This window comes from Urocitellus parryii, chromosome 5 (genome assembly GCF_045843805.1).
Source record: "Urocitellus parryii isolate mUroPar1 chromosome 5, mUroPar1.hap1, whole genome shotgun sequence".
Taxonomy (NCBI): Eukaryota; Metazoa; Chordata; class Mammalia; order Rodentia; family Sciuridae; genus Urocitellus; species Urocitellus parryii.
Window position 1 is genome coordinate 91,534,477 of NC_135535.1, and position 24,789 is coordinate 91,559,265.

The following is a 24,789-nucleotide window of genomic DNA, read 5'->3' on the forward strand; positions in this document are numbered from 1 at the left end:
CTCCCTAGAAAAGTGGTGGCAGTGGCAACAGCCGATGAGTACCAAGAAATTCCTTTTCCACAGAGAGGCAGAGTTAGTTACATTTGGAACCTGTGACAACACCTACTGAGGACAGACTTCTAAGCAAAGAGAAACTTCAGGACAAGTCATGAAAATATGGAAGCGAGATATCCATTGCAAAGTTCTTTCTGTTCCTTTTCCCTCGTCTTTTTCTTAGTTTATCCTCTTTGACTCTTTTTCTCATTCTTTTTAGAAAAGTACCAGGCTGAAGACTCTCACTTAAGTGTGAATGATGGCTTTCTTCCCTTATCTGTCCTGCACTTTCCTGTGGCTTGTCCTATATAAGAACACACATTTTGTCACATGGCTATTCAATTTGAAGACTTTTCCTAGGTTCTGACAATCTGAAATTGAGTGGGATTTTGAACAGTATTTACCTATAGCTTTTATGATTTTATAGATTGCTAGATTATTTTATCTTAACCTTAGTTTTTAGATTGAAGTGTCCTAATTTTTGTAGTGTATCTAAAATATTAATAAGTACACTAGATTATTTTAGTTTCGTCCCTTGTACCAAATATATAGTTATCAAGGTATTTTGAAGCCTTATTGATTGTTCCTAGAATGTTGCATTGACGGCATATATTAAACTGGACATTTGAATAAAGTTATAATAGTATTTACTCATTGTTACTGTATTTTGAATGCTCAGTAGCAAAATCTGTGTTCAGTGACATAGTGTGAATTTATTTAATGTTAAACCTTCCATAAGATTAAGTATCATTTTTCCCACCTTTCTGCGTGAAGGAAGTAAAGTGAGAGAGAATCTTGGAGCCCAGCTGCCTGTCAAGTCCAAGCAACGCCCTGTAACAGGGTTTTAATGTGTTTCCCAAGTAATAATTTCATTTCTGGTATTTTGTTTTTGTTATGCCCTTTCATATCTTTACTACAGAATAGTAACTTTTTAATTTTGTTTTAAATATTATTTATCATATCTTGTCATTTACTTTAATCATAAATACATCATCTTTTAAAATTAAAATAAATACTGTAAACTGAAGAAAGATAAAATATTTAAGAATTTTAAATATTCAATGACTTTCTTTGAGAATTTCCTTAACTATTTTTGCTTCATACATGGTTTTTGTCGAAGATTCAGGATGAATTTAGAGGTGGAAAAATTAACGTAGAAAAAACTCATAGATTACTTGAAAAATTAGATATTCCTTGCAATTTTGGTCATGTGAAAAATATTTTTAAGGTGAGATGATATCCACCCCCTGCCTTATCCCATTCTAGGAAGAACTTAATTCAATATGAGTAAATATTAATAGCTAACTTGAATGCTTTCTGTAGAAAATACACGAAAAATGAATCTTTTTAAGAATAAAAGAAATTATGTTAATTATATTTACAATCAAATTGAAGCAAATTTAGGTAAGAGGTAAAACTAGTTTTTGATAAAATTTGAAATAATAACAGATTATTGATTTAAAACAATTTCCTGATTATACAGGAATCCTTCCATCAGATCTTGGATTAGGTGTATAATTAGCCTTGGCCGTATAAGGCATGGAAGAAGAATCTAAGTCCAAAATTTGCAGAAGTAATGGAATAATAAAGATTAGTACAAAAATGAGCGCAATAGAAATAAACACTAATCGAAGGAATCAATGGAATTAATAGGAGTTTTTTTTTGAGAAGATAAAATTGATAAACCCTTAGCAAGACTAAGAATAAACGAGAGAAGATTCAGAAAAATAAAATTGTAAATGAAAGTGAAGATATTCCAGTTGATCTTAAAGATATAAAAAATAGATTATAAAGGACTATTATGAGCAATGATAGGCCAAAAAAATCTAACAACTTAGAATCCATAGAGAAATTCCTAAAAATAGTCAACCTACCAAGACTGAATCAAGAGCTTGAAAGCCTGAATAGACCAACAGGCAAAGATTGAGTTAGTAATCAAAAATCTTCCAAGGAAAAAAGGCCTAGATCTAAATGCTTTTTTTGGGTAAATTATTCCAAAGATTTAAAGAATCAATACCAATTGTTCTAAAATGTTTTCAGAAAATAGAAGAGGAAACACTTCCACTGTCATTTTATAAAGCTAGAAAAACCCCTCATACCAAAGTCGGACACAGACACCACAAATAAGCTACAAGACAATATTTCTGATAAACGTAGATGAAAAATTCCTCAACAAAACAACTGGAAAGTCAAATTCAGTAGCGCTTTAAAAGGATCATACTTCATGACCAAATGGGATTTATCCCTAGTGAGAAAGGATGACTTAACACACAGAAATCAATCAATGTGACCCATCAATGTCAATTACAATGAAGGATAAAAAAATCACATGATCATCCCCCAAAAGGAAGAAAAGTCATTTGAAAAAATTCAACATCTTTTTATGAAAGAAAAACATAGCTGTCTAGAAATTAGGTATAAAAGGAAATTACCTCAACATGATAAAGTCTGTGTATGAGAAGTCCACAGCTAACATAGTGGGTCAAAAATTGGTTTTTCTCCAAGGTCTGGAACAAAGCAAGGACACCACACCCACTCCTACCACTTCTCTTCAATATAGTAATGGAAGTTCTAGCCAGACCAATTAGTTGAGAAAAATAAATAAAAGGTATTTAATTTGGAAAGGCAGAAGTAAAATTATCTGTTCATAGATGACATAATCTTATATGAAGAAAACTATGATGACTCTGCCAAAATACTATTATAACTAATAAATTCAGTAGGGTGGCAGACTACAAAACCAACATGCAAAAAATCAGTTGCATTTCTATGCACCACTACCGAACTACCCAAAAAAGAAATCCAGAAAATTACCTCATATACATTAGCATTAAAAGGAACAAAATACTTAGGAATAAGGTTAACCTAGGTGATGAAAAGCTTGTTAAAAAAACTACAAAACACATTGATGAAAAAATTTAAAAAGGTACAAATAGATGAAAGACATGCCATGTTAATATGTCCATACTACCCTCGATCTGCAGTTTTGATGCAATCTCTATTAAAATCCCAATGGCATTTTTTTGTTGTTTTTTACTGAAATAGAAAAGAACTCCTAAAATTCATAGTGGACTAGAAAAGACCTTGAATAGACTAAATAGTCTTGAGAAAGAATAAAGATGGAGGCATCAGAATTCCTGATTTCAAAATATATTTGTAATGCTGCAGTAATTAATAGTATGGTATGGGTATAAAAAGACATATAAACCAATGGAACAGAGTGGAAAGTCCAAAAATAAACTCATTCATATACAGTCAACTGATCTTCAAAAGAAGTGCTAAGAATACACACTGGGGAAAATAGAGTCTCTGGAATAAAAGGGACTGAGAAAATTGGATATTTACAGGCAAAAGAACAATTCAAAATTCATAAAAGAGCCAGGTGAGGTGGCACATACCTGTAATCCCAGCAGCTCAGGAGGCTGAGGCAGAGGACTGCAAATTCAAATCCAGCATCAGCAACTTAGTGAGACCCTAAGCAACACAGCGAAACTCTGTATCAAAATAAAAAAAAAAAAAAGGTCTGGGGATGTGGCTCTCAGTGGTTAAGTGACCCTGGGTTCAATCTCTGTTACCCCCCACCTCCAATACATTAAAGAATTGTCAGACCTGAAATATAAAAATCTTTAAAGACAGCATAGGGGAAAAACTTCTTGACATTGATCTTGATGATGATTTCTTGGATTTAATGCCAAAATACAGGTAGAAAAAGCAAAATAAGACAAATGAGATTATATCAAATAAATGGCTTTTTCACAGCAATGGAAATCACAAAATAAAAAAGCAACCCAAAGAAATATTTGTAAATATTTGTAAATATTTAACAAAGGTTAATATTTGAATATGTAAAGAAACCCCAAACCTCAACAAGAGAAAACTCATAATTTGATTTAAAAATGAGCAAGGAAACTGTAATGGATATTTCTCCAAAAAAGACATACACCTAACCAACAGGTATATAAAGGTACTTAATATCACTAATTGCCAGGAAAATGCAAATCTAACCACATGAACTATCATATATCTATTAGAATAGCCATTTAAGGAAAAGGATAGCAAGGGTTGAAAGGGTATGGAGGAAAGGGCACCCTTGTACACTGTTGATAGAAATGTAAATTGGTGAAACAAATGAAGAACAGTATGGAAGTTTCTCAAAAAATTAAAAATAGAGCTAGCATATGATCCAGAAATCCTACTTATGGGCATATACCCAAAAGCATTGAAATCAAGATCTGGAAGAGGTGTCTGCATTCAATGGTCATACCTTTATTTATTCTAGTCAAGATATGGAAGCAACATAAGTGTCCATCAACAGAAGAATGGATAAAAAAAAATGTGACATATCCATACAATGGAAAATTATTCAAGTTTTAAAAGAAAGTCTGCCATCTACAACAACATTTATAAACTTAGAGGCCATTAAACCAAGTGGAATAAGCCAGACACAGAAGGACAAACACTACATGATACCACTTATGTGAGGGATCTGAAAAGGCCAAACTGATAGGAGCAGAGAATGGGGGTGTAAGGAGCAGGGTCGCGTTAGTCAGAGGATACAGTGTTAGTTAAACAACATGAATATGTCCTGGAGATCTACTTATAGGGTGGTGCCTGTAGTAAATAACATTGTATTATATCCTCAAAATTTGGTATGAGGCTAGAACTTACGTTGAGTGTTGTTAACACACACACGCACACACACTAATAAAGAGGGTAGAAGGAAAAGTTTGAAGGGGGGATTTATGTTTATGGTGATGTTTTCATGGTTCTACACTTATATCCATTCTCATTAATTTGTATACATTAAATATGTAAACTTTTTACAAATCAATTAGGCTTCAGCAAACTAGTTTAAAAATATCAAAAAGGAATAAGTAATAAGACATTCCTCTTTTGCTTAATCCAAAGGAGTAAACCATATCCCAAAGGGGAGGGGAATCTGGCTCCATTCTTTTTTTTTTTTTTTTTTTTTTTTGGTACCAGGGTTTGAACCCAGGGGTGACCACTGAGCCATACCCCCAACCCTTTTTATATATTTTTATTTAGAGACAGAGTCTCACTAAGTTGTTTGGGGCATCACTAAATTGCTGAGGCTGGCTTTGAATTTTTGATCCTTCTACCATAGCCTCCTGAGCCTCTAGAATTACAGGCATGCACCACTGTGCCTGGCAACCTGGCTCCATTCTGTCACTAAGTGACAAAGGGAGGATTGTGAATAAAGCAGGAATGACTAAGTGTTTTAGGTGAGTTTTGGTCTAGGAACATGACATGCTTTTTGAAGAATGAGGCAAGAGTGCTAGATTGGTTAGTATAGATAGTGAGGGATACAGAAATCCCAAATACGATTTTGCTTTTTGAAAGTGAGTACTCAGATAACCCAATCTCCCCTGAAGCTGTCATTGCTGACAGACTATAAAGGACATTTTACCCTGACATTTTACCCTACTTGCCAGGTAGCAAGTTTGCCTGTTGTAGAATCATGGATCCTTGCTGAGGCAGGCTTGTAGTTCAGAGAGAAAAGACAGCTTATTACTCAGAAAATCAGCAGTTACCACAGTATTAGCATTTTGATGCTACTTCACCAAACCCCAGTTGCCAAAGAATGACATGAAGAGGACCAGATGCCTGCTGTGGGATGTTGCTGGTTGGGTTGTAAGAGAGGAAACTCAAGCTGATGGTTTCCAGCTCTTTAATGAAGGATGATAAGCCAGTCTGATCTTTAACCTGAGGCTGTCATTAACATTAATACAGTGGATAGTAAGCAAACCTGCTTTTTCCTTTGGAGGAAGATGCTATCTTTACCAAAGCTATCTGCTATACAAATATCCTGGGAAAGCTAACCCAGAGGAAAGGTGGTCAGTACCTTGTTTCAGGAGACGCTTTGAAACTCATGAGACCTATGGGAAACTGTCTCAGACTTCTCTCGATAAGCCTTAGCCCTCAAGCTTACCACGCACAGGGAATCCAAAAAGGAAAAGCTGTACTTCTCAGGAGACTACAGTAAAAGACAACAGTTTCACAGTTGTTTCTCAGAATCCAAGTAGTACATGCTGCCATAAGCTGTAGGAATTTTAACCAGCTCCTGTCTAAGGCTGCATTTGCAGACACGAGTTTCTGTGAAAAACCCTTTACAAGAAGGATTTCCCCTCAATGTTAACTCCCAAAGGGAGAGACAGCTCACTTCTTGATTTAATACAATTCACAGCACAATACAGAAGTAGTGATGTATTAAAATCTGTACCAAATGTGAAACAAGGAAAATATTATTCTGTGATTATCAGGTTGCTTTGAATTGTCTTCAAGATGGACATCATCTGTTTGAAGTAGAACTGAGTAAGATACAGGCTGTATTTAAGAGCATGATGAAGAATGTTCAACAGTTATAAAAGTACAGAAATGACTCACTAATTAAAATTTATGGCTATTTAGACATAGGTAGGCCAGCAGGTTTATTTTGTTAAGCAAAATCTTTTTGGAGGAGCTATGACAACATTGTTAATTATAAAAATCAAAGCAGAAGGGTTTTTTTAGAACACATCAAAAAACTTCCTTAAAATGACCTCAAGCTTTAGAAACAAATTACTTATAAATGAGGCTGATGATAGCCATTCTTTTTTTGTTGTTGTTCTCATTAGTTATATGTGACAGTAGAATACATTTTGATACATCATACATAAACGGAGTATAACTTCTCCTTTTTCTGATTGTACATGATGTAGATTCACACTGATATAGTGTAGTTATATATGAAGATAGAGTAATAATATCTAATTCATTCTACTGTCCTTCCTATCCCCATACCTGCTACCTTCTTTTATTCTCCTCTACCTAATCCAAAGTACCTTTATTCTTCCCTGCCACCCCTGCCATTGTAAGTTAGCATCTACATATCAGAGAAAACATTTTGGGGACTGGCTTATTTGGCTTTGCATGATATTCTCCAGCTCCATCCATTTTCCTTCCATAATTTCATTCTTCTTTAAGGCTGAGTAATATTCCATTATGTATATATACCATATCTTTTTAATCCTTTCATCTGTTGAGGGGCACCTAGGTTGGTTCCATAGTTTAGCTATTGTGAGTTTTCTGAGGAATCTCCATACTGATTTCCATAATGGCTGCACCAGTTTGCAGTCCCACCAGCAATGTATGAGTGTTCCTTTATCCCCACATCCTCGTCAAAATTTATTGTTGCTTGTATTCTTGATAATTTCCATTCTGACTGGAGTGAGATGACATCTTAGAGTTGTTTTGATTTGCATTTCTCTGATTGCTAGAGATGATGATAGCCATTCTTATCTATTACAAATCTCAGCCTTCTGATACTTTGTTGCTTCAGGCTAAATTTCCATACATGCATTAAAATGTTGATTAGATAGAATACTTAGAGAAGGTACATGGGCTAATTTGAATTTTGGGGATAGCTGAGGATGAGTCATCTTGGACAGTCAATTCTTTTGTTTAACTCTTATTACTAAAATTTTATACTTTATAGTGTACTTTTTGCTGGAGTAAACAAATTGTTAAGTCATAATGAAACTTAGTTTGGTGACCAAAATCTTCTAGTGTCTTTGAGTGTGGAGATTCTAAGCTCTAATACATCCCAGCTATGTAGTTCTTGGTGAGTAAAACATCTGAGTGAATTTCTTAATCTGCAGAATGGAATCCTAATATAGTTATCTCACAGGATTGTTATGAATATTAAATAAGATATTATTTATGAATGTACCTAGATCATGCAAAAAGTAGGCAAAGTATCAGCTGAAACTACAGCAAAGTATCAGCTGAAACTACAGCAGTTATAATTGTTCAAAAGCTCTGAAAAGATGCATTACATCTATTGATTTCCTAAGGAGCTGACATAAAATCTTGACATGAATTTATTTTTTTACAAGGTGACTTTTAGTTTTAAATTTGAGTAAAGAACATATAACTTTATGATCTTGGCAATGTATTCTGAACTTCTTTTTATAAGATTAATTATTGAGTCATGGCTTAAGCAGCAATGTCTTAAGTATTTTTTATTCTTTTATTAAAAGTAACTTTATTACTTTTACCATGTTACAGTCTTTAATTTATAACATTTAAAATATTTTATAGGAAATAGTACATATTATTTCAATGCATATACCTAGTGTTAGGTTACAACTCTGATTGTTGATTGAGTATGACATTCAATCTTTTTTAATGCAAAATTGTGTAATATAGGACTTAAGTCTTGAAATTTTCTAGACAATTAATAGTAATTACTAAATTTATATTATGTGCTTGGCACTCTTTCAGAAACTATGCATTGTAAAAAATAAACAAAGTGTTATCTTTCTCTTAGAAGAAAAAGAAATGCAGAAATTACTATTTTGTAAAATGGTCTTAATAAATCTCATGAGAATTTCGAACAGGGAATCGGAGGATAAAAAGCCTATCTGATTTGGGCTTTTTTAAGAAAATGCCATGGTGGAGGTGGCATTCTTTATGGATCTTAAAAAGTGAGCCATAACATGTGTGGCATGCATGCAAGGAGTCCTTGAAGAACAGAAGTAATCAAACATAACTAGAGTACAGCATGCATGAAGACAGGTGTCAAGAAATAGCTGCAAATGCCAGACCGTGGAAGTCTTTGAATGGTAGACCATAGAATTTGGGTTTCTCTCTGGAAGCACTGAGTAATCATTGAAGTGTTTTGACTAGGAAAGAATTGCATATTTTAGGATAAATAATCTGGCAGCAGTGTAGAATGAACTGGAAGTTAAAAGTCAGACTCTATTGTCTGTCCTCAAACCTGCAAACTGAAATCAGTTCTGCCACTTGTATTCTGTTTGGTTGAACTCAGGTTTATGGTTTCCTACCTTTGTGGTTGGTATTCCACAATATAAACTTTTTAAGTCTTATCTAATAAAATAAATAACACCATATTCTCTGCTGTTGCATTTGGTCTTTTAGCAGATAAACCAAAATAATTCTTTATATTTCCTTTTCTACTTATTCAATGATCCATTGAGATAAGTTTTGTATTCACATTTATCTTGAAAACCTCTTTATATCTAAAATGCTATATCTGCTGGTTGGCCTCTCTATGTATTTTATTTATTCCTTCTTTCTTAAAATTCTATCTGTTCTGTCTTCTTGAACATCACTCTTTCCTATTTTTTCCCCAAATCTCTTATCATTCCTTTTCCATCCATCTTCTGACCATCCCTTCTACTTTCCTCTTAAAGTTCAATTCTTTATTTCTTTTCATCTGACTTTCTAAATTCTTCCTGAGCAATTTATTGATTCTCAATTACTTCACCTAATATTAAATAGGAAAAGGTTCCTAGTTTTTTTTTAATCCTGTACAACAAAACCATATTCAAACTACTGTTGTAGCTTGTCTAATGTTTGTGTGCAGGTTTATAATTGATTTCTAGCACCTCAAAAAAAAATAAATAAAAAGAAGAAGGGTATTCCAGACAGAAAGAACAGCCTGTACTCCACAGCAAGACATGGATGAGTATTATACTGTAACAAATTCAGAGCACCCAGAGTGAGGGACAAGGAGGAGGGAAAGGAAAAGAACAGAAATCACCAATGATATCAACTGATCTTAGAAGCCATGCAACAAGTAGTATGTTTTTTCTTCCTGAAGACCAATAAATGCACTGGGAACACTCAGAAGGGAGTTGAAGTGATCACATATGCATCTGACATAATTTTTTTCTGCATATCTACTGTTAATTCACCTGATGGCGTATGGTCTTTCCACTGTCTTGTGTGGTTTTAGTTCATAATCTGGTCTTCTACACATGTTCATAGACCAGGGACATACTAATACATTGGTACTGGAAGCTTTAACTGCTGCTAAGTACCTTGATACTCAGACCTGAATTTTTCCTGCAATTGCTTTCTTCTCTCTGCTTCCCCCATCATGACTCTGTTTACCAAGTCCTCTCCATCTTCTCCACCACCATCTATCTCCTTCTTGTCCTTTTCTCTTCTCTTTCTCATTCCATGTAGGTCTTCCCATCTTCAGTAATCTTCTCATCTTCAGTGAGACAATCCTAATTATTTTGTGTAGTTTTTCTTTTTTTTTTTGGTAATTGGATTAATTTTGACCCTTAGTTCTTCTTTGGTGCTGATCAATTGTGGCAATGATCTGAATTTGTGGAATTTGGTTTCATCTTTATGTCTCTAATTTTAATATCTCAAATGACGATTTTGATCCTTTAGGAAAACACAACAAACAAAATAAGAGAACCTCTCAGATGACCAAGTTTATACCCTGCTTGAAAGTAACAAAACCTGTTACTCAGTGGATAATGTGTATTTTACTTAATGCTGCTATTTAGTAGGACTATTAACTTTTAATATAGATACCCTTATGCAACAAAATTTTCAGATATCATAGGCCCACTTGGACTTTTATTGACTTAAGATCTTATGAAAATTTAAGAGTGGATTGGGGTTAAAATAAAATTACATTAATTCTGTAACATTCTGTTAAAGACCTCAAAATTCAGAATTTAAAGACAGTAAGTTGAATCATGTTTGTTTACTAAGATAATTGACAATATGTATGACTTTAAGATTATAAGATTTTAAGGAACTATTATTACTTAAAGAGCTTGGCAGAACCAGTATCTGATTTGACAACCACAGACTTCAGCTTGTCTCCCCAGCTTATCTCCATTGTCACTTTGCACTTTGAGTCCCTGCTTCTTCTAGCTGCTCCATATGTATGATGAGTGTTCCTTTTTGTACCAACTCAGTGCTCTTTATAGTTGGTTTCCAGCTCAGATTGCTTCATGGATCCCTTTATATATGATTGTCTAATCACCCCCTCTGAATTTTTCCTAATGAAATGAAGAGATCATGTCTAGCATGTTGGTCTACTGTTTCGCCCTAGAGGTTCTATAATGTTGCACACTTCACAGGAAAGATTTCCAAAGATGAGACACTAGGCTGGATGATGTGTGGGAAGACAGATAATACATAGCAATATACTGGTGTTTAAAACTACCATTAATAGTATATTTCCAATTCTCACAGAAGCCTGATGACATCGGTGATTTTATCTATATTTTTCAGATAAAAAATTCTGAAACTCAGAAAGTTTATTTTATGTGTCCAAAGTCTCACACATTTTGAAGTTTGGAATATAATATATCTCTGTCTAAGAATTCTGTCAGCTTTTCACCACAACACAATGTCCCTTTGACACATGCTCTTTGTATTCAAGGTGTTTAAAATGTAATGAGTAAGATATTAAATAAAAAGCTTTTTTGTTTTTTGAAATGAAACATACTTCTCGGCTGAAGTTCCTATTCCCTAGTTTTTATTTGTTGGCAATACCAAAATTCTACTGTAGTTACTTTATTTTTTCCCACCTCAGGCATTTCTGAATTCTCTCACTCAAGTGTCTAAAATTGCCATGTGTTGAATCCTTCTGATTTCTCCCTTCATAATTTTACTTGCATCTGTAGTGTATATCCATTGCCTTTCACTTGAATTACATGTTTTCTGCTGTCTTACCTGCAGTTCTCCATCTCTTCCAAATGCACACTGTTCATACTAATCTTCGACGTTTGCTAGTCATTTCCTCACTCAATCTCAAAGTGGTTCTATTACAAACCCCGCCTATGTCCTTGTCTTGTATCTCATAAGATTTAAATAATGAAATTTCCATAACAGCCAGGTGATCCATTCTTTCTTAGTAGACCCTAATCATCCGTTGCTATCCCAGATTCTAAAATGATTATGCCCACTCAATCAATTCAAGGTGTTGCATAACTACTACAGCCTCTGCAGTATATAGTCAGGTTTTTTTCTTTTTTGGATAGTGGGGATTGAACTCAGGGGCATTCAACCACTGAGACACATCCCCAGCCCTATTTTGTATTTTAATTAGAGACAAGATCTCACTGAGTTGCTTAGTGCCTCGCCATTGCTGAGGCTGGCTTTGAACTTGTGATTCTCCGGCCTCCTGAGCTGCTGGGATTATAGGCATGTGCCACAACACTCTGCTTTGTGTACAGTGATCTTGAATGTGTCTGATTCATTCTGACATTTACGGTCTAGGCTGAATGTAGGTGGCGTGGGATCGCACACTGCCTGGTATGGTTTTAAGAAGGTACTGAAATAGAGTGGAATACCAAAATGAAATACGTAAGACAACCTGTAATTGCTGTCTTCCCCCCATACCTCCACTGTGACCACTGGGTTCTGAGAAGTTATGATCCACTAACCTTTCCCTGATTTGGGTATCACTTCATGTAGTTTTATGTATTTTATCTTCAATAAGAACCCAGTGTTAATTTTCCTCATCTTTAAAGTTTAAATTGCTATGTATATTACATTAATATTCTAACATTTATTTTGTATGTATTTTTGATACATTGTGAGCCCACCAGTCATTTTTTTTAGTAGGACAATGATAGACTGAAACAAGGAAGAATCACCATAGAAGAATTTAGAGCAATTTATCGGACTTTTGCACACAGAGAAGAAATTGCTGAAATTTTCAATGCGTATTCTGAAAACCGGAAAATTCTTTTCGAAAATAACCTGACTAAATTTCTAGCACAAGAACAATCCAGAAATAAGGCTACTAAAGCTGATGCTTCTGACATCATTCAGAAATATGAGCCCATCGAAGAAGGTATGTCTGTATTTCAAAGTTTATCAGAATACTTATATTTATTTATATGTAGAGTATTTTTGTGAATGATGATGATTAAATTCAAATATTTGAATGGGTCAACTTTATTTTCCAGAATATGCAAAAAATATATTATAGCATGTATATGAACCTTTTAGAAAGCTATAGAGAGAGGAAAAGGAGGGGTTGGGGGTCTTTCATGGGCACACTTCCATGCCTTCCCACTTGCCCCCATCTTTAGTTCCTAGCATCTCCCAATAGTGCCAAGCAGGGGACTAAGCCTTTATATGTGGAGCTTGGAAGGACATTTAAGATCTAAACCTCAGCAACATTTCATGCATATTTTTAAAAGATTGCTTTTTCTTCTTAAAAAAAATTAAATCTGTTTTTAACTGATATGTAAAATTTAAAGTTGTACATATTACCGTGTGATGTCTGGTACCTGTAAACATTGAGTGACGTTTAAATCAGATCAGACAGATCTATCCGTCCAAACATGTATCATTTCTTTATGGTGAAAACTTTCAAAATCCTTTCTTTTGCTTATTGAAATGTACAGAAAACTATTGCTGTCTATAGTTATCCTGTGCAGTAGTACACCAGATTTTCCTTTGTTTTGAATACATAGTCATTTGGTTTAAATTAAATGATCATTTAAGCTAACGAGTTGTCATAATTTGAGATATTTGTTTCATCTTCCAATAGGTAAAACCACTTCAAATTGTTTCATTTATGATCATTTTAAACCAAATAATAGAGAAATAATATAATAAAATCTTTACATAATTGTACAATAAGTATTGTTGGAGCAAAATGGTAAATGCTCTACAAAAGTTAACTGACAATTCAGCTTAAAATATTCTCTTAATAGGGAAGATATTAAAGTTCAAGCTCTTCCTTTGAAAGTTGATTTAGACTACCAATGTCTAACACAGGGTAATATGGATTCTACCAAGACCAAACTTGTTTCTTCATTCAATCATTCATTTATAATTTATTCAAATAGTTATTTGTGGCAAGTAAGTGTAGTTCTAGACTAGAGGCTGGGGATACAGTGGAGAAGAAGGCAACTAGTTTTATATTCCTGATGGAGGCTGGAGGGAGACTGAAATAAATACTTAAGCATATAAAAGTCATTTCAAAAAGGGCTAAGCTCTACGAAGAAAATCAAACAGAGAAGGTGATAGAGAATAGGTGCTCTGGGAGGTCTATTTCAGATTGCATGTTTAGGAGAAACCTTGCTGAGGTATGATATTCAGGCTGAGACTTAAATGACAAGAAAGAACAAGTCATATGGCCAAATGTTGTGTCTGAGGTCAGGGGATGGGAAGAGGGGGGTGGGCGGTAAGGGGAAGGGGAGAGAAGCACTGGACCTGAGTTGGAGAATTTCAGGAACAGGAAAAGGGCAGTGTAGTCAGAGCCTGGGAAATGACAGGGAGGTGAGTTTGCGGGGATAGGCAGAGATCAGAACATGTAGGGTCTTGGAGGCCAAAATTAAGATTTTGGTTTCATGACAACATCACACAGAGATTTTGGAGGGTTGGAAGCCTTGTAGTAATGTGACTGAGAGCAGTGCTAGTAGCACTTTGGCCCGAGCATTATTAAACTTCTGCAGGTTTGCTACAAGATAAAGAGCTTGCATGGGGATGGTCATCAATAGTAGTGGTAAGCATACCCAAGAAGTTGAACGGATGATGACCTTCTCCCCATCTTCTCCCAAACCATGTCCCTGTCCTCCTCCCCTTTCACTCCCTCCTCTCCCTCCCCCCTCTTCATTTTCCTTTCCTTCCCCTTCCCCTTCTCCATCTCCTGCTTCTCCTCCTTCTTTTTCTTTTTCATCTTAGGAAGACTTTCTTTAAAGAAGTAGTGAATTGACTTATATTCTGGCTCAAGTTCTTTATGTGGTTGCCCCTGGAACCAGCCAGTTTTCAGATGGGCACTTTCCGTAGCATTGAGCTGTGAGTGCTACAAAACAAAAATCACCTTGGCAGCCTTACCTTCAGGTGGGAAATTAAAAGATACAAACAGATATTGGGATAGTGTCAGTGACACCTTGGATTGTGTTTGCATTTTGACCACAACATAATATTTTATCTTTTGAGCTTTAGACTGTGTTAGGCACTTTTATACACATCCAGCACCTTGCATTTTATTTACAGGATTATTGATCACTTTACTCTTATTAAAGCCAACTTGAATTATGATCTTCTGGTTCCAAATGCTACCAAGCTTCTCAATACCATGCACTGTTGGTATGTGATGTACACAGAATGAAGTTTGTAAAAAATCCATGAGAATGATTCTCATTTCTATGTGAGGATTTTTTTAGGACAAAAAGTGAGTTTGTCTTCTATTCTATTATAAAAGATATTTACTTAATTGTTCCACAGTTGAAAAGGGCTATAGGCCAATGAATGCTGATTGCACAGGGAAAAATAATAAATTAATGCAAATCATCACTGTTACAAAACATGATACATTTGTTCTGTATGCTCACACATTCCTAAATTTTCATGGCTTTGAAATAGAGGGTTTGCATACATATAAAATTTTAATGTATTTTTATCTAGTTTTGGGTTTTTTCTTTTTTAAAAAACAAAATGGTAATAGCATTTTTTTATTGGTTGTTAAAAACATTACAAAACTCTTGACATATCATATTTCATAAATTAGATTCAAGTGGGTTATGAACTCCCATTTTTAACCCAAATACAGATTGCAGAATCACATCAGTTACACAACCACATTTTTACATAATGCCCTATTAGTAACTGTTGTATTCTGCTACCTTTCCTATCCTCTACTATCCCCCCTCCCCTCCCCTCCCATCTTCTCTCTCTACCCCATCTACTGTAATTCATTTCTCTCCTTGTTTTTTTTTTCCCATTCCCCTCACAACCTCTTATATGTAATTTTGTATAATAATGAGGGTCTCCTTCCATTTCCATGCAATTTCCCTTTTCTCTCCCTTTCCCTCCCACCTCGTATCTCTGTTTAATGTTAATCTTTTCCTCCTGCTCTTCCTCCCTGCTCTGTTCTTAGTTGCTCTCATTATATCAAAGAAGACATTTGGCATTTGTTTTTTAGGGATTGGCTAGCTTCACTTAGCATAATCTGCTCTAGTGCCATCCGTTTCCCTGCAAATTCCATGATTTTGTCATTTTTTAGTGCTGCTTAGTACTCCATTGTGTATAAATGCCACATTTTTTTTTTATCCATTAATCTATTGAAGGGCATATGGGTTGGTTCCACAGTCTAGCTATTGTGAATTGAGCTGCTATGAACATCCATGTTGCAGTATCCCTGTAGTACTCTCTTTTAAGGTCTTCAGGGAATAGTCCGAGAAGGGCAATAGTTGGGTCAAATGGTGGTTCCATTCCCAGCATTCCCAGGAATCTCCATACGACTTTCCAAATTGGCCGCACCAATTTGCAGTCCCTCCAGCAATGTACAAGAGTACCCTTTTCCCCACATCCTCGCCAGCACTTGTTGTTGTTTGACTTCATAATGGTTGCCAATCTTACTGGAGTGAGATGGTATCTTAGGGTGGTTTTGATTTGCATTTCTCTGACTGCTAGAGATGGTGAGCATTTTTTCATGTACTTGTTGATTGATTGTATATCCTCCTTTGAGAAGTGTCTGTTCAGGTCCTTGGCCCATTTGTTGATTGGGTTATTTGTTATCTTATTGTTTAATTTTTTGAGTTCTTTGTATACTCTGGATATTAGGGCTCTATCTGAAGTGTGAGGAGTAAAGATTTGTTCCCATGATGTAGGCTCCCTATTTACCTGTCTTATTGTTTCTCTTGCTGAGAAAAAACTTTTTAATTTGAGTAAGTCCCATTTGTTGATTCTTGTTATTAACTCTTTTGCTATGAGTGTCCTATTAAGGAATTTGGAGCCCGACCCCACAATATGTAGATCGGAGCCAACTTTTTTTCTATCATACGCAGAGTCTCTGATTTGATATCAAGCTCCTTGATCCATTTTGTGTTAACTTTTGTGCATGGTGAGAGAAAGGGATTCAGTTTCATTTTGTTGCATATGGATTTCCAGTTTTCCCAGCACCATTTGTTGAAGATGCTATCCTTCCTCCATTGCATGCTTTTAGCCCCTTAATCAAATATAAGATAGTTTTAACTTTGTGATTTAGTCACTTTGTCCTGTATTCTGTACCATTGGTCCACCCGCCTGTTTTAGTACCAGTACCATGCTGTTTTTGTTACTATTGCTCTGTAGTACAGTTTGAAATCTGGTATCGCTATACCGCCTGATTCACACTTCCTGCTTAGAGTTGCTTTTGCTCTTCTGGGTCTTTTATTTTTCCATATGAATTTCATGATAGCTTTATCTATTTCTACAAGAAATGCCGTTGGGATTTTGATTGGCATTGCATTAAACCTATAGAGAACTCTTGGTAATATCGCCATTTTGATGATGTTAGTTCTGCCTATCCATGAACAGGGTATATTTTTCCATCTTCTAAGATCTTCTTCTATTTCTCTCTTTAGGGTTCTGTAGTTTTCATTGTATAAATCTTTCACCTCTTTTGTTAGGTTGATTCCAAAGTATTTTATTTTTTTTGAGGATATTGTGAATGGGGTGTTTTCCCTCATTTCCATTTCAGAAGTTTTGTTGCTGATATACAGAAATGCCTTTGATTTATGTGTGTTGATTTTATATCCTGCCACTTTGCTGAATTCATTTATTAGTTCTAGTGGTTTTTTTTTGTAGACCCTTTTGGGTCTTCTAGGTGTCGAATCATGTCGCCTGCAAATAGTGATAATTTAAGTTCTTCTTTTCCTATTTTTATGCCTTTAATTTCTTTCGTCTGTCTAATTGCTCTGGCCAGTGTTTCGAGAACTATTTTGAATAGAAGTGGTGATAGAGGGAATCCCTGTCTTGTTCCAGATTTTAGAGAGAATGCCTTTCAATTTTTCTCCATTAAGAATGATGCTAGCCTGCGGCTTAGCATAGATAGCTTTTACAATGTTGAGGTAAGTTCCTGTTATCCCTAGTTTTTCTAATGTTTTGAACATAAAGGGATGCTGTACTTTGTTGAATGCTTTTTCTATGTCTATCGAGATGATCATATGGTTCTTATCTTTAAGTCTATTGATGTGGTGAATAACATTTATTGATTTCCGTATATTGAACCATCCTTGCATCCCAGGGATGAATCCTACTTGATCATGGTGCACAATTTTTTTGATGTGTTTTTGTATTCGATTCGCCAGAATTTTATTGAGGATTTTTGCATCTAGGTTCATTAGAGATATTGGTCTGTAGTTTTCTTTCTTTGAGGTGTCTTTGTCTGGTTTCGGAATCAAGGTGATGTTGACCTCATAGAATGAATGTGGAAGAGCTTCCTCTTTTTCTATTTCCTGAAATAACTTGAAAAGTATTGGTATTAATTCTTCTTTAAAGGTTTTGTAAAACTCCGCTGTATACCCATCCGGTCCTGGGCTTTTCTTGGTTGTTAGTCTTTTGATTGCTTCTTCTATTTCATCCATTGATATTGGTCTGTTCAAATTGTGTGTATCCTCCTGACTCAGTCTGGGCAAATCATATGACTTAAGAAATTTATCGATGTCTTCACTATCTTCTATTTTATTGGAATATAGGTGTTCAACATAATTCCTAATTATCTTCTGTATTTCTGTTGTATCTGTTGTGATGTTGCCTTTTTCATCCCGTATGTTAGTAATTTGAGTTCTCTCTCTTCTTCTCTTCGTTAGCATGGCTAAGGGTCTGTCAATCTTATTTATTTTTTCAAAGAACCAACTTTTAGTTTTGTCAATTTTTTCAATAGTTTCTTTTGTTTCAATTTCGTTGATTTCCACTCTGATTTTAATTATTTCTTGCTTTCTGCTCATTTGCTGTTGTTTTGCTCTTCCTTTTCTAGAGCTTTAAGATGAAGTGTGAGCTCATTTATTTGTTGTTTTTTTTCTTTTTTTGAGGAATGACCTCCAGGCGATGAATTTCCCTCTTAAAACTGCTTTCATTGTGTCCCATAGATTCCGATATGTTGTGTCTGTATTTTCATTTATCTCTAAGTATTTTTTGATTTCCTCCTTTATGTCTTCTGTAACCAATTGATCATTCAGTAACATATTGCTCTTTTTCCATGTGATATAGGACTTTTCTTTCCTTCTTTTATCATTGATTTCCAGTTTCATTCTAAGAATTTTTTTATTTCCTCCTTTATGTCTTTTGTAATCCATTGATCATTCAGTAACATATTGCTCATTTTCCATGTGATGTAGGATTTTTCCTTCCTTCTTTTATCATTGATTTCCAGTTTCATTCCATTATGATCAGATAAAATGCATGGTATTATCTCCACCCCTTTATATTTACTGAGGGTTGCCCTATGGCATAATATATGGTCTATTTTTGAGAAGGATCCATGTGCTGCTGAGAAAAAAGTATATCCACTTGATGATGGTTGATATATTCTATATATGTCAGTTAAGTCTAGGTTATTGATTGTGGTATTGAGTTCTATAGTTTCTTTATTCAACTTTTGTTTGAAGGATCTGTCCAATGGTGAGAGAGGTGTGTTGAAGTCACCCATAATTATTGTGTTGTGGTCTATTTGATTCTTGAACTTGAGGAGAATTGTTTTATGAATGTCGCAGCACCATTATTTGGTGCATAAATATTGATAATTTTTATGTCTTGTTGGTGAATGGTTCCTTTTAACAGTATATAATGTCCTTCCTTATCCCTTTTGATTAACTTAGTCTTGAAGTCGATTTTATTCGATATGAGGATGGCCACCCCTGCTTGCTTCCGAGGACCGTGTGCGTGGTATATTTTTTCCCATCCTTTCACCTTCAGCCTGTGTATGTCTTTTCCAATCAGATGTGTCTCCTGGAGGCAGCATATTGTTGGATTTGTTTTTTTAATCCATGTTACTAGCCTATGTTGCTTTATTGGAGAGTTTAAGCCATTAACGTTTAGAGTTACTATTGATATATGGTTTGTGCTTCCAGCCTTGTTTGATTATTTATCTTTTTTTTTTTAATTTAGTTTGTTTCTCCATGATAAGCTTTCCCCCCGCCCTATGTCTTTACTGAGGCACTTCCCACTGTTGGTTTTGGTTATTGTTTTTCATTTCTTCCTCGTGTAGTGTTTTGCTCAAGATGCTTTGCAATGCTGGTTTTCTGGCTGCAAATTCTTTTAACTTTTGTTTATCATGAAAGATTTTTATTTCGTTGTTATACCTGAAGCTTAATTTTGCTGGATACAAAATTCTTGGTTGGCATCCATTGTCTTTCAGTGTTTGAAATACGTTGTTCCAGGATCTTCTCGCTTTCAGTGCCTATGATGAAAAATCCGTTGTTAACCTTATTGGTTTACCCCTGAATGTAATCTGCCTCCTTTCTCTTGTAGCTTTTAATATTTTCTCTTTGTTCTGTATATTGGATATCTTCATAACAATGTGTCTTGGCATTGTTCTACTGTGATTTTGTATGCTCGGTGTCCTGTATGCATCTACAATGTGTATATCTGTTTCCTTTTTTATTTCTGGAAAGTTTTGTATAATTATTTCATCCAGCAGGTTGCTCATTCCCTTGGTTTGAACCTCTATACCTTCCTCTATCCCGATGACTCTTAAGTTTGGTTGTTTTATGTTATCCCATATCTCTTGGATGTTTTTCTCGTGATTTTTTACCAGCCTTTCTGAGTTGGCTAGACTCTTTTCAAGATGATATATTTTGTCTTCATTATTTGACGCTCTGGCTTCTACTTGCTCCACTCTGTTAGTGATACTCTCATTTGAGTTTTAATTTGGTTTATCGTTTCCTTCATTTCTAGAATTATTGTTTGATTTTTTTTATAATCTCTATCTCCTGATAAAGATGCTTAACTTCTTCTTTTATCTGTTTATGTAATTCATTTTCAATGTGTTCTTTCACTGTTTGAATTTGCTGTCTCATATCCTCTTTGAAGTTCCATTCCATCTGTCTAAGGTATTCCTTGAGTTCTTTATTTGACCATTTTTCTGATGCGTCTAGGTCCTCCTGAATATTCAGGCTGTCCTGCATTGTTTGTACTCCTTTTCTTCCTTGCTTTTTCATAGTGCTCATTTTACTTCTTGTTCTGTTTGACTGCTGAGTTACTGTTTACTCCTATAAATTTATTTGATGCTTGGGAGGAAAGGTATTAGAAGGGAAGGGAAGAAGTCACTAAAGAGAATGAGAGTAAGCAGGTAGAATTCAAGGAAGGGGGAATAAGGAAATTGAAAAGAAATGAAAAGACAAAAGAAAAAATAGAAAAGAAAAAAAGAAAAATGTTTTAAAAAAATAAAAAAATTAAAATTAAAATTAAAAAAAGTAATATAAAAATTAAAAAATTAAAAAACAACAAAAAAAATGAAAATGAAAAAAAAACAAATTAAAAAAAACTAATAAATGCAGTCTTAGAGTTTGATTAACTTCTCTTCCAGTAGGTAGAGCTGTGCCCACTGGGCCAAGCTTCTCATCTCAATACGCGGGAACCAATCACTGTGCAGCAGCTCCTCCTCCCAGACTGGGCAGGTCTCCAATCCTGAGTGCCTTTGGCCTTCTCTTGTGTCTAGTCACTTCCCCACTTTTCCTCAAACCAGGCCCTGCTCACCAGTGACACTCACCACAATACTGGCTACATGCCAGGTCTGCTGCTCCCGGGAGCCTTATTTTCATGGATGACTGGGCACACTCTCCCTGTCTGCCATTCCCTCAGACCCTATGTTTGTAGAGCTTGGGGCTGAGAACCCTCAGTGTATTTTACTTGCACTCCGGTAGCCACGCCCCCGGTAGCTGGTGCAAGAGACCCCAGTTGTCAGCACTGGTGGGAGGGGTAGCCGGGGGTTCCGCTCCGCGGGTCCCGTGCCACTCCTGATTCCCTTGGTCTGACTATCGCGCTCACGGGAGAGCTGGGAGGGGCCCTTATGGGAGAGCTGGGAAGGGCCCCTAAGGTTTTCCCACTGTGTGGAGAGGGAGGGCTAGGGGGTTACACACCCATCGCCGCTGGTTTCAATGAAGTTATCTCCTCCTCTGCAGTCTGGTGACATCAGATCTCTGCCATGGTGGTATCCCATGCAAATGGTGACAGTTCGTTCCCTTTGCTGGGTGACCAATGCAACGGGTGGGTCCTGACTGTCTCTCCCAAGCCCCGTCTCAATCCTGTGGCCACTGCCTATGAAGGCTCGGTTGGCATTAACCTCCGTAGGATCAGAAGGGCTGACCAGTTGTTTCAGCGGGATCATTTAGTGCTGAGTCACAGCAGTTTGTCTGCGAGAAGCAGGCGAATGCGAGCTTGAATTCAGCCGATCCGGGCTCTGTGTGTGTTCTGAGAGGCCTAGACTGTTCGCCCCAGATCCATGTCTGCTCAGCATTGCCTAGTGATCCTGAGCAAACAGCATTTAGACAGTTTATGACTCCCTATGCCTGCGCAGCTGAAGAGGTCAGAGACTTGATCTCTCCGTGCCCGCCGCCTTGTTGGATCCTCCTCGGTAATAGCGTTTTGGAAGCTGGCCTTTTCACTTTTATGATGTCATAAATATTCACTTATGTCACTGTATATTTTCATGACACATTATTTTTAATGGCTATTTGCAATTGTACCATATTTTGATCTTTAATTTGTTTTCTTCTATTTATTTTGCTTTTATAAATAATGCTTATGTGAGGATGCTTGCACATTGATCTTTGAGTCTCAACACTTATAGGATAAATTCCTAGGAATAAAATTCTTTGCCAAGGATCACACTCTAGTCTTAAATTCATTTGAGTTTTCCTTTTGTGCCAAACTGAACCATGAATGGCAGCAATAACAACTGACATTTATAGAGCTAATACATAGAGATAAGTTCTCTAATTATCCCCATTGCATAGGTACAGAGAAGTTAACAAGTTCAAGGTTAGAAACAAGTATGGATTTGAAATCATACTTTCTGGTTCCAGAGTCCATGTTCTGCTTAAACAGATAATTTTGGTACATAGTATATTGAATAAAAAATATTCAGAGATAATTCTCTGTAGATGATCATATGTAACAACCAGTGATTCCATTCTTAGGCATGCATGAAACAAAAAATGAATACATATTTGCACCAAAATTCTTGTTCTCATTGTTTATAGTAGTACTATTTGTGTAACCCCAAATGGGAAATTGTCTAAATGTTCATCAAGATTATAGGTAAATACACTACAGCATACTTACACAATGGAATACTATGCAGTAATGGAAATGAGCCTTGTATAACTATTTGAAATTAGAGCAATAAATTTTAAAAACATAGTGTAGAACAAAAGAAAACTGGCATAAAAACACACACTGTATGATTCCATTCATATAAAGTATAAAAACCAGAGCAAACTAGTATATGTTCTAGAAGCTAGAACAGTAGATTCATTTGAGTGGAGGTGGTGACTGGGAGGGGAGTTGGAGGCAGGTTTCTGGGGTATTGTAATATTCTGTCCTTTGACCTGGGTGCTTGTTATCTACATATGTAGCTTGTAGATGCTCACTGATCTATGGTAGATGTACTTGTGTTTCTTTATAAAATGTAAAAAAAAAACCCCACTGAGATAATAAAATTATTTATATATATATATATATATATATATTTTCAATTCCCAGCACCACAAAAAATAAAATAAAATATTTTCTTTTTTTGTGGTGCTGGGGATTGAACCCAGGCCTTGTGCATGCAAGGCAATTACTCTTCCAACTGAGCTATATCCCCAACCCTCCAAATTAATATTTTAAAAAGATACTCTATTGTATAAATTTATATGTGAGATGTAATGTTTTATGTTACTAATAGTATTTCTATAATCTTTTTTCTTATTTTTTTATAGTTAGGAAAGCACGACAGATGTCATTTGAAGGTTTTACAAGATTCATGAGTTCATCCGAGTGTCTACTATTTAAGCAGGAGTATACAAAAGTTTATCAAGATATGAGTCATTCATTAAAGGATTACTTTATTTCAAGTTCACATAACACATATTTGGTATCTGATCAATTAGTGGGACCAAGTAACCTTTGGGGATATGTAAGGTATTTATTTTGATTTTTAAATCTGTCATATTCAAAACACCTGGAAGCTCCTGGTAGTATCTATCTCAGTTGGCAAGAGTGCAGAGTAAAAAGCAGGCAATGCAAGGTTTATTTATATGAATCTTGATGATCCAACTTTTGGATGAAGTGGCAACATAATTTATTTTATGTATTAGTATCCTATACTTTCCTTCTAATCTTGTCTGACCTCTTCTCCATGGTTATGGTGCTTCTAAAGTGTCCTGAACAATTTAAATACTTCTTATTTGAGTACATGACTTCTTATCATACTTGACTAGTCCTAACATACTAGATTTTAACAGATGTCATTAACATTAATTCTCAGACTTCAGGTCACAATGCTGTAAAAAAAAGGCAACACATAGTACAGTCAATTGTGTTACTTGGCATTCATAGACACTGGTTCTTGTCGATTTATATGTCAAATAATCTACAGAGATTAAAAGTAATCCTTGCTGCATCTCCAATTTTACATCCTACAATATATCCTACTGCTAATGCTGACTTCAGTTTAGTCTTTGCACACAGAGCAGTGGAAAAAAATTTTCAAAGCTTCTACACTCGTCTATGTATGAATATGTGGGAATAGACAGATTAAAAAGTAGGCAAATAGATATCTTTGGGACCCAGTTGAGTCATGGAGAAAAGGAATGAGGGCAACATGATAGAAAGCAGCATGGGTTAGACGGTCTGACTTTAGATGAAGGGGTTAGGAAGGGTTCCTCAATTAACTTTCATGATGATAGAGGGAGTCGTGGAAAGATCTGAGAGGAAGGTCATGTGAAACAGAAGAAATGAAAAGGGCTTGACATGTTCAAAAGACAGGAAGAGAGCACTATGTGGCTGGAAACCAGTACATGGTGAATGAAGAGAGATGAGTTTAGGAGGAAGACAGGCTCAGGTTAGGAAGGCTGTCTTGACCATGGAAAGGAGAATGGGTTTTATTTCAGTTTCAGTGGGAAGCCACTGGAGTGGGATTTCCCTGAAGATAGTGTCATGGTTTGTCACGTGGAGGAAGGACGGATGGGGCAGGAGGGGAGGTTGAAG

At 35.6% G+C, this 24,789-nt stretch overlaps 1 protein-coding gene across 1 annotated transcript in view; it reads left to right on the forward strand.

Annotated features, from left to right (window-relative positions):
* The window catches only part of Plcz1 (phospholipase C zeta 1), a 51,809-nt gene that overhangs the window by 307 nt on the left and 26,713 nt on the right, over nucleotides 1-24,789 (forward strand). The window contains exons 2-4 of the mRNA XM_026391916.2: nucleotides 1,130-1,261; nucleotides 12,436-12,667; nucleotides 23,520-23,721. Coding sequence (XP_026247701.2) covers nucleotides 1,130-1,261; nucleotides 12,436-12,667; nucleotides 23,520-23,721 — 566 coding nt within the window. The remainder of the gene's footprint in view (nucleotides 1-1,129; nucleotides 1,262-12,435; nucleotides 12,668-23,519; nucleotides 23,722-24,789) is intronic.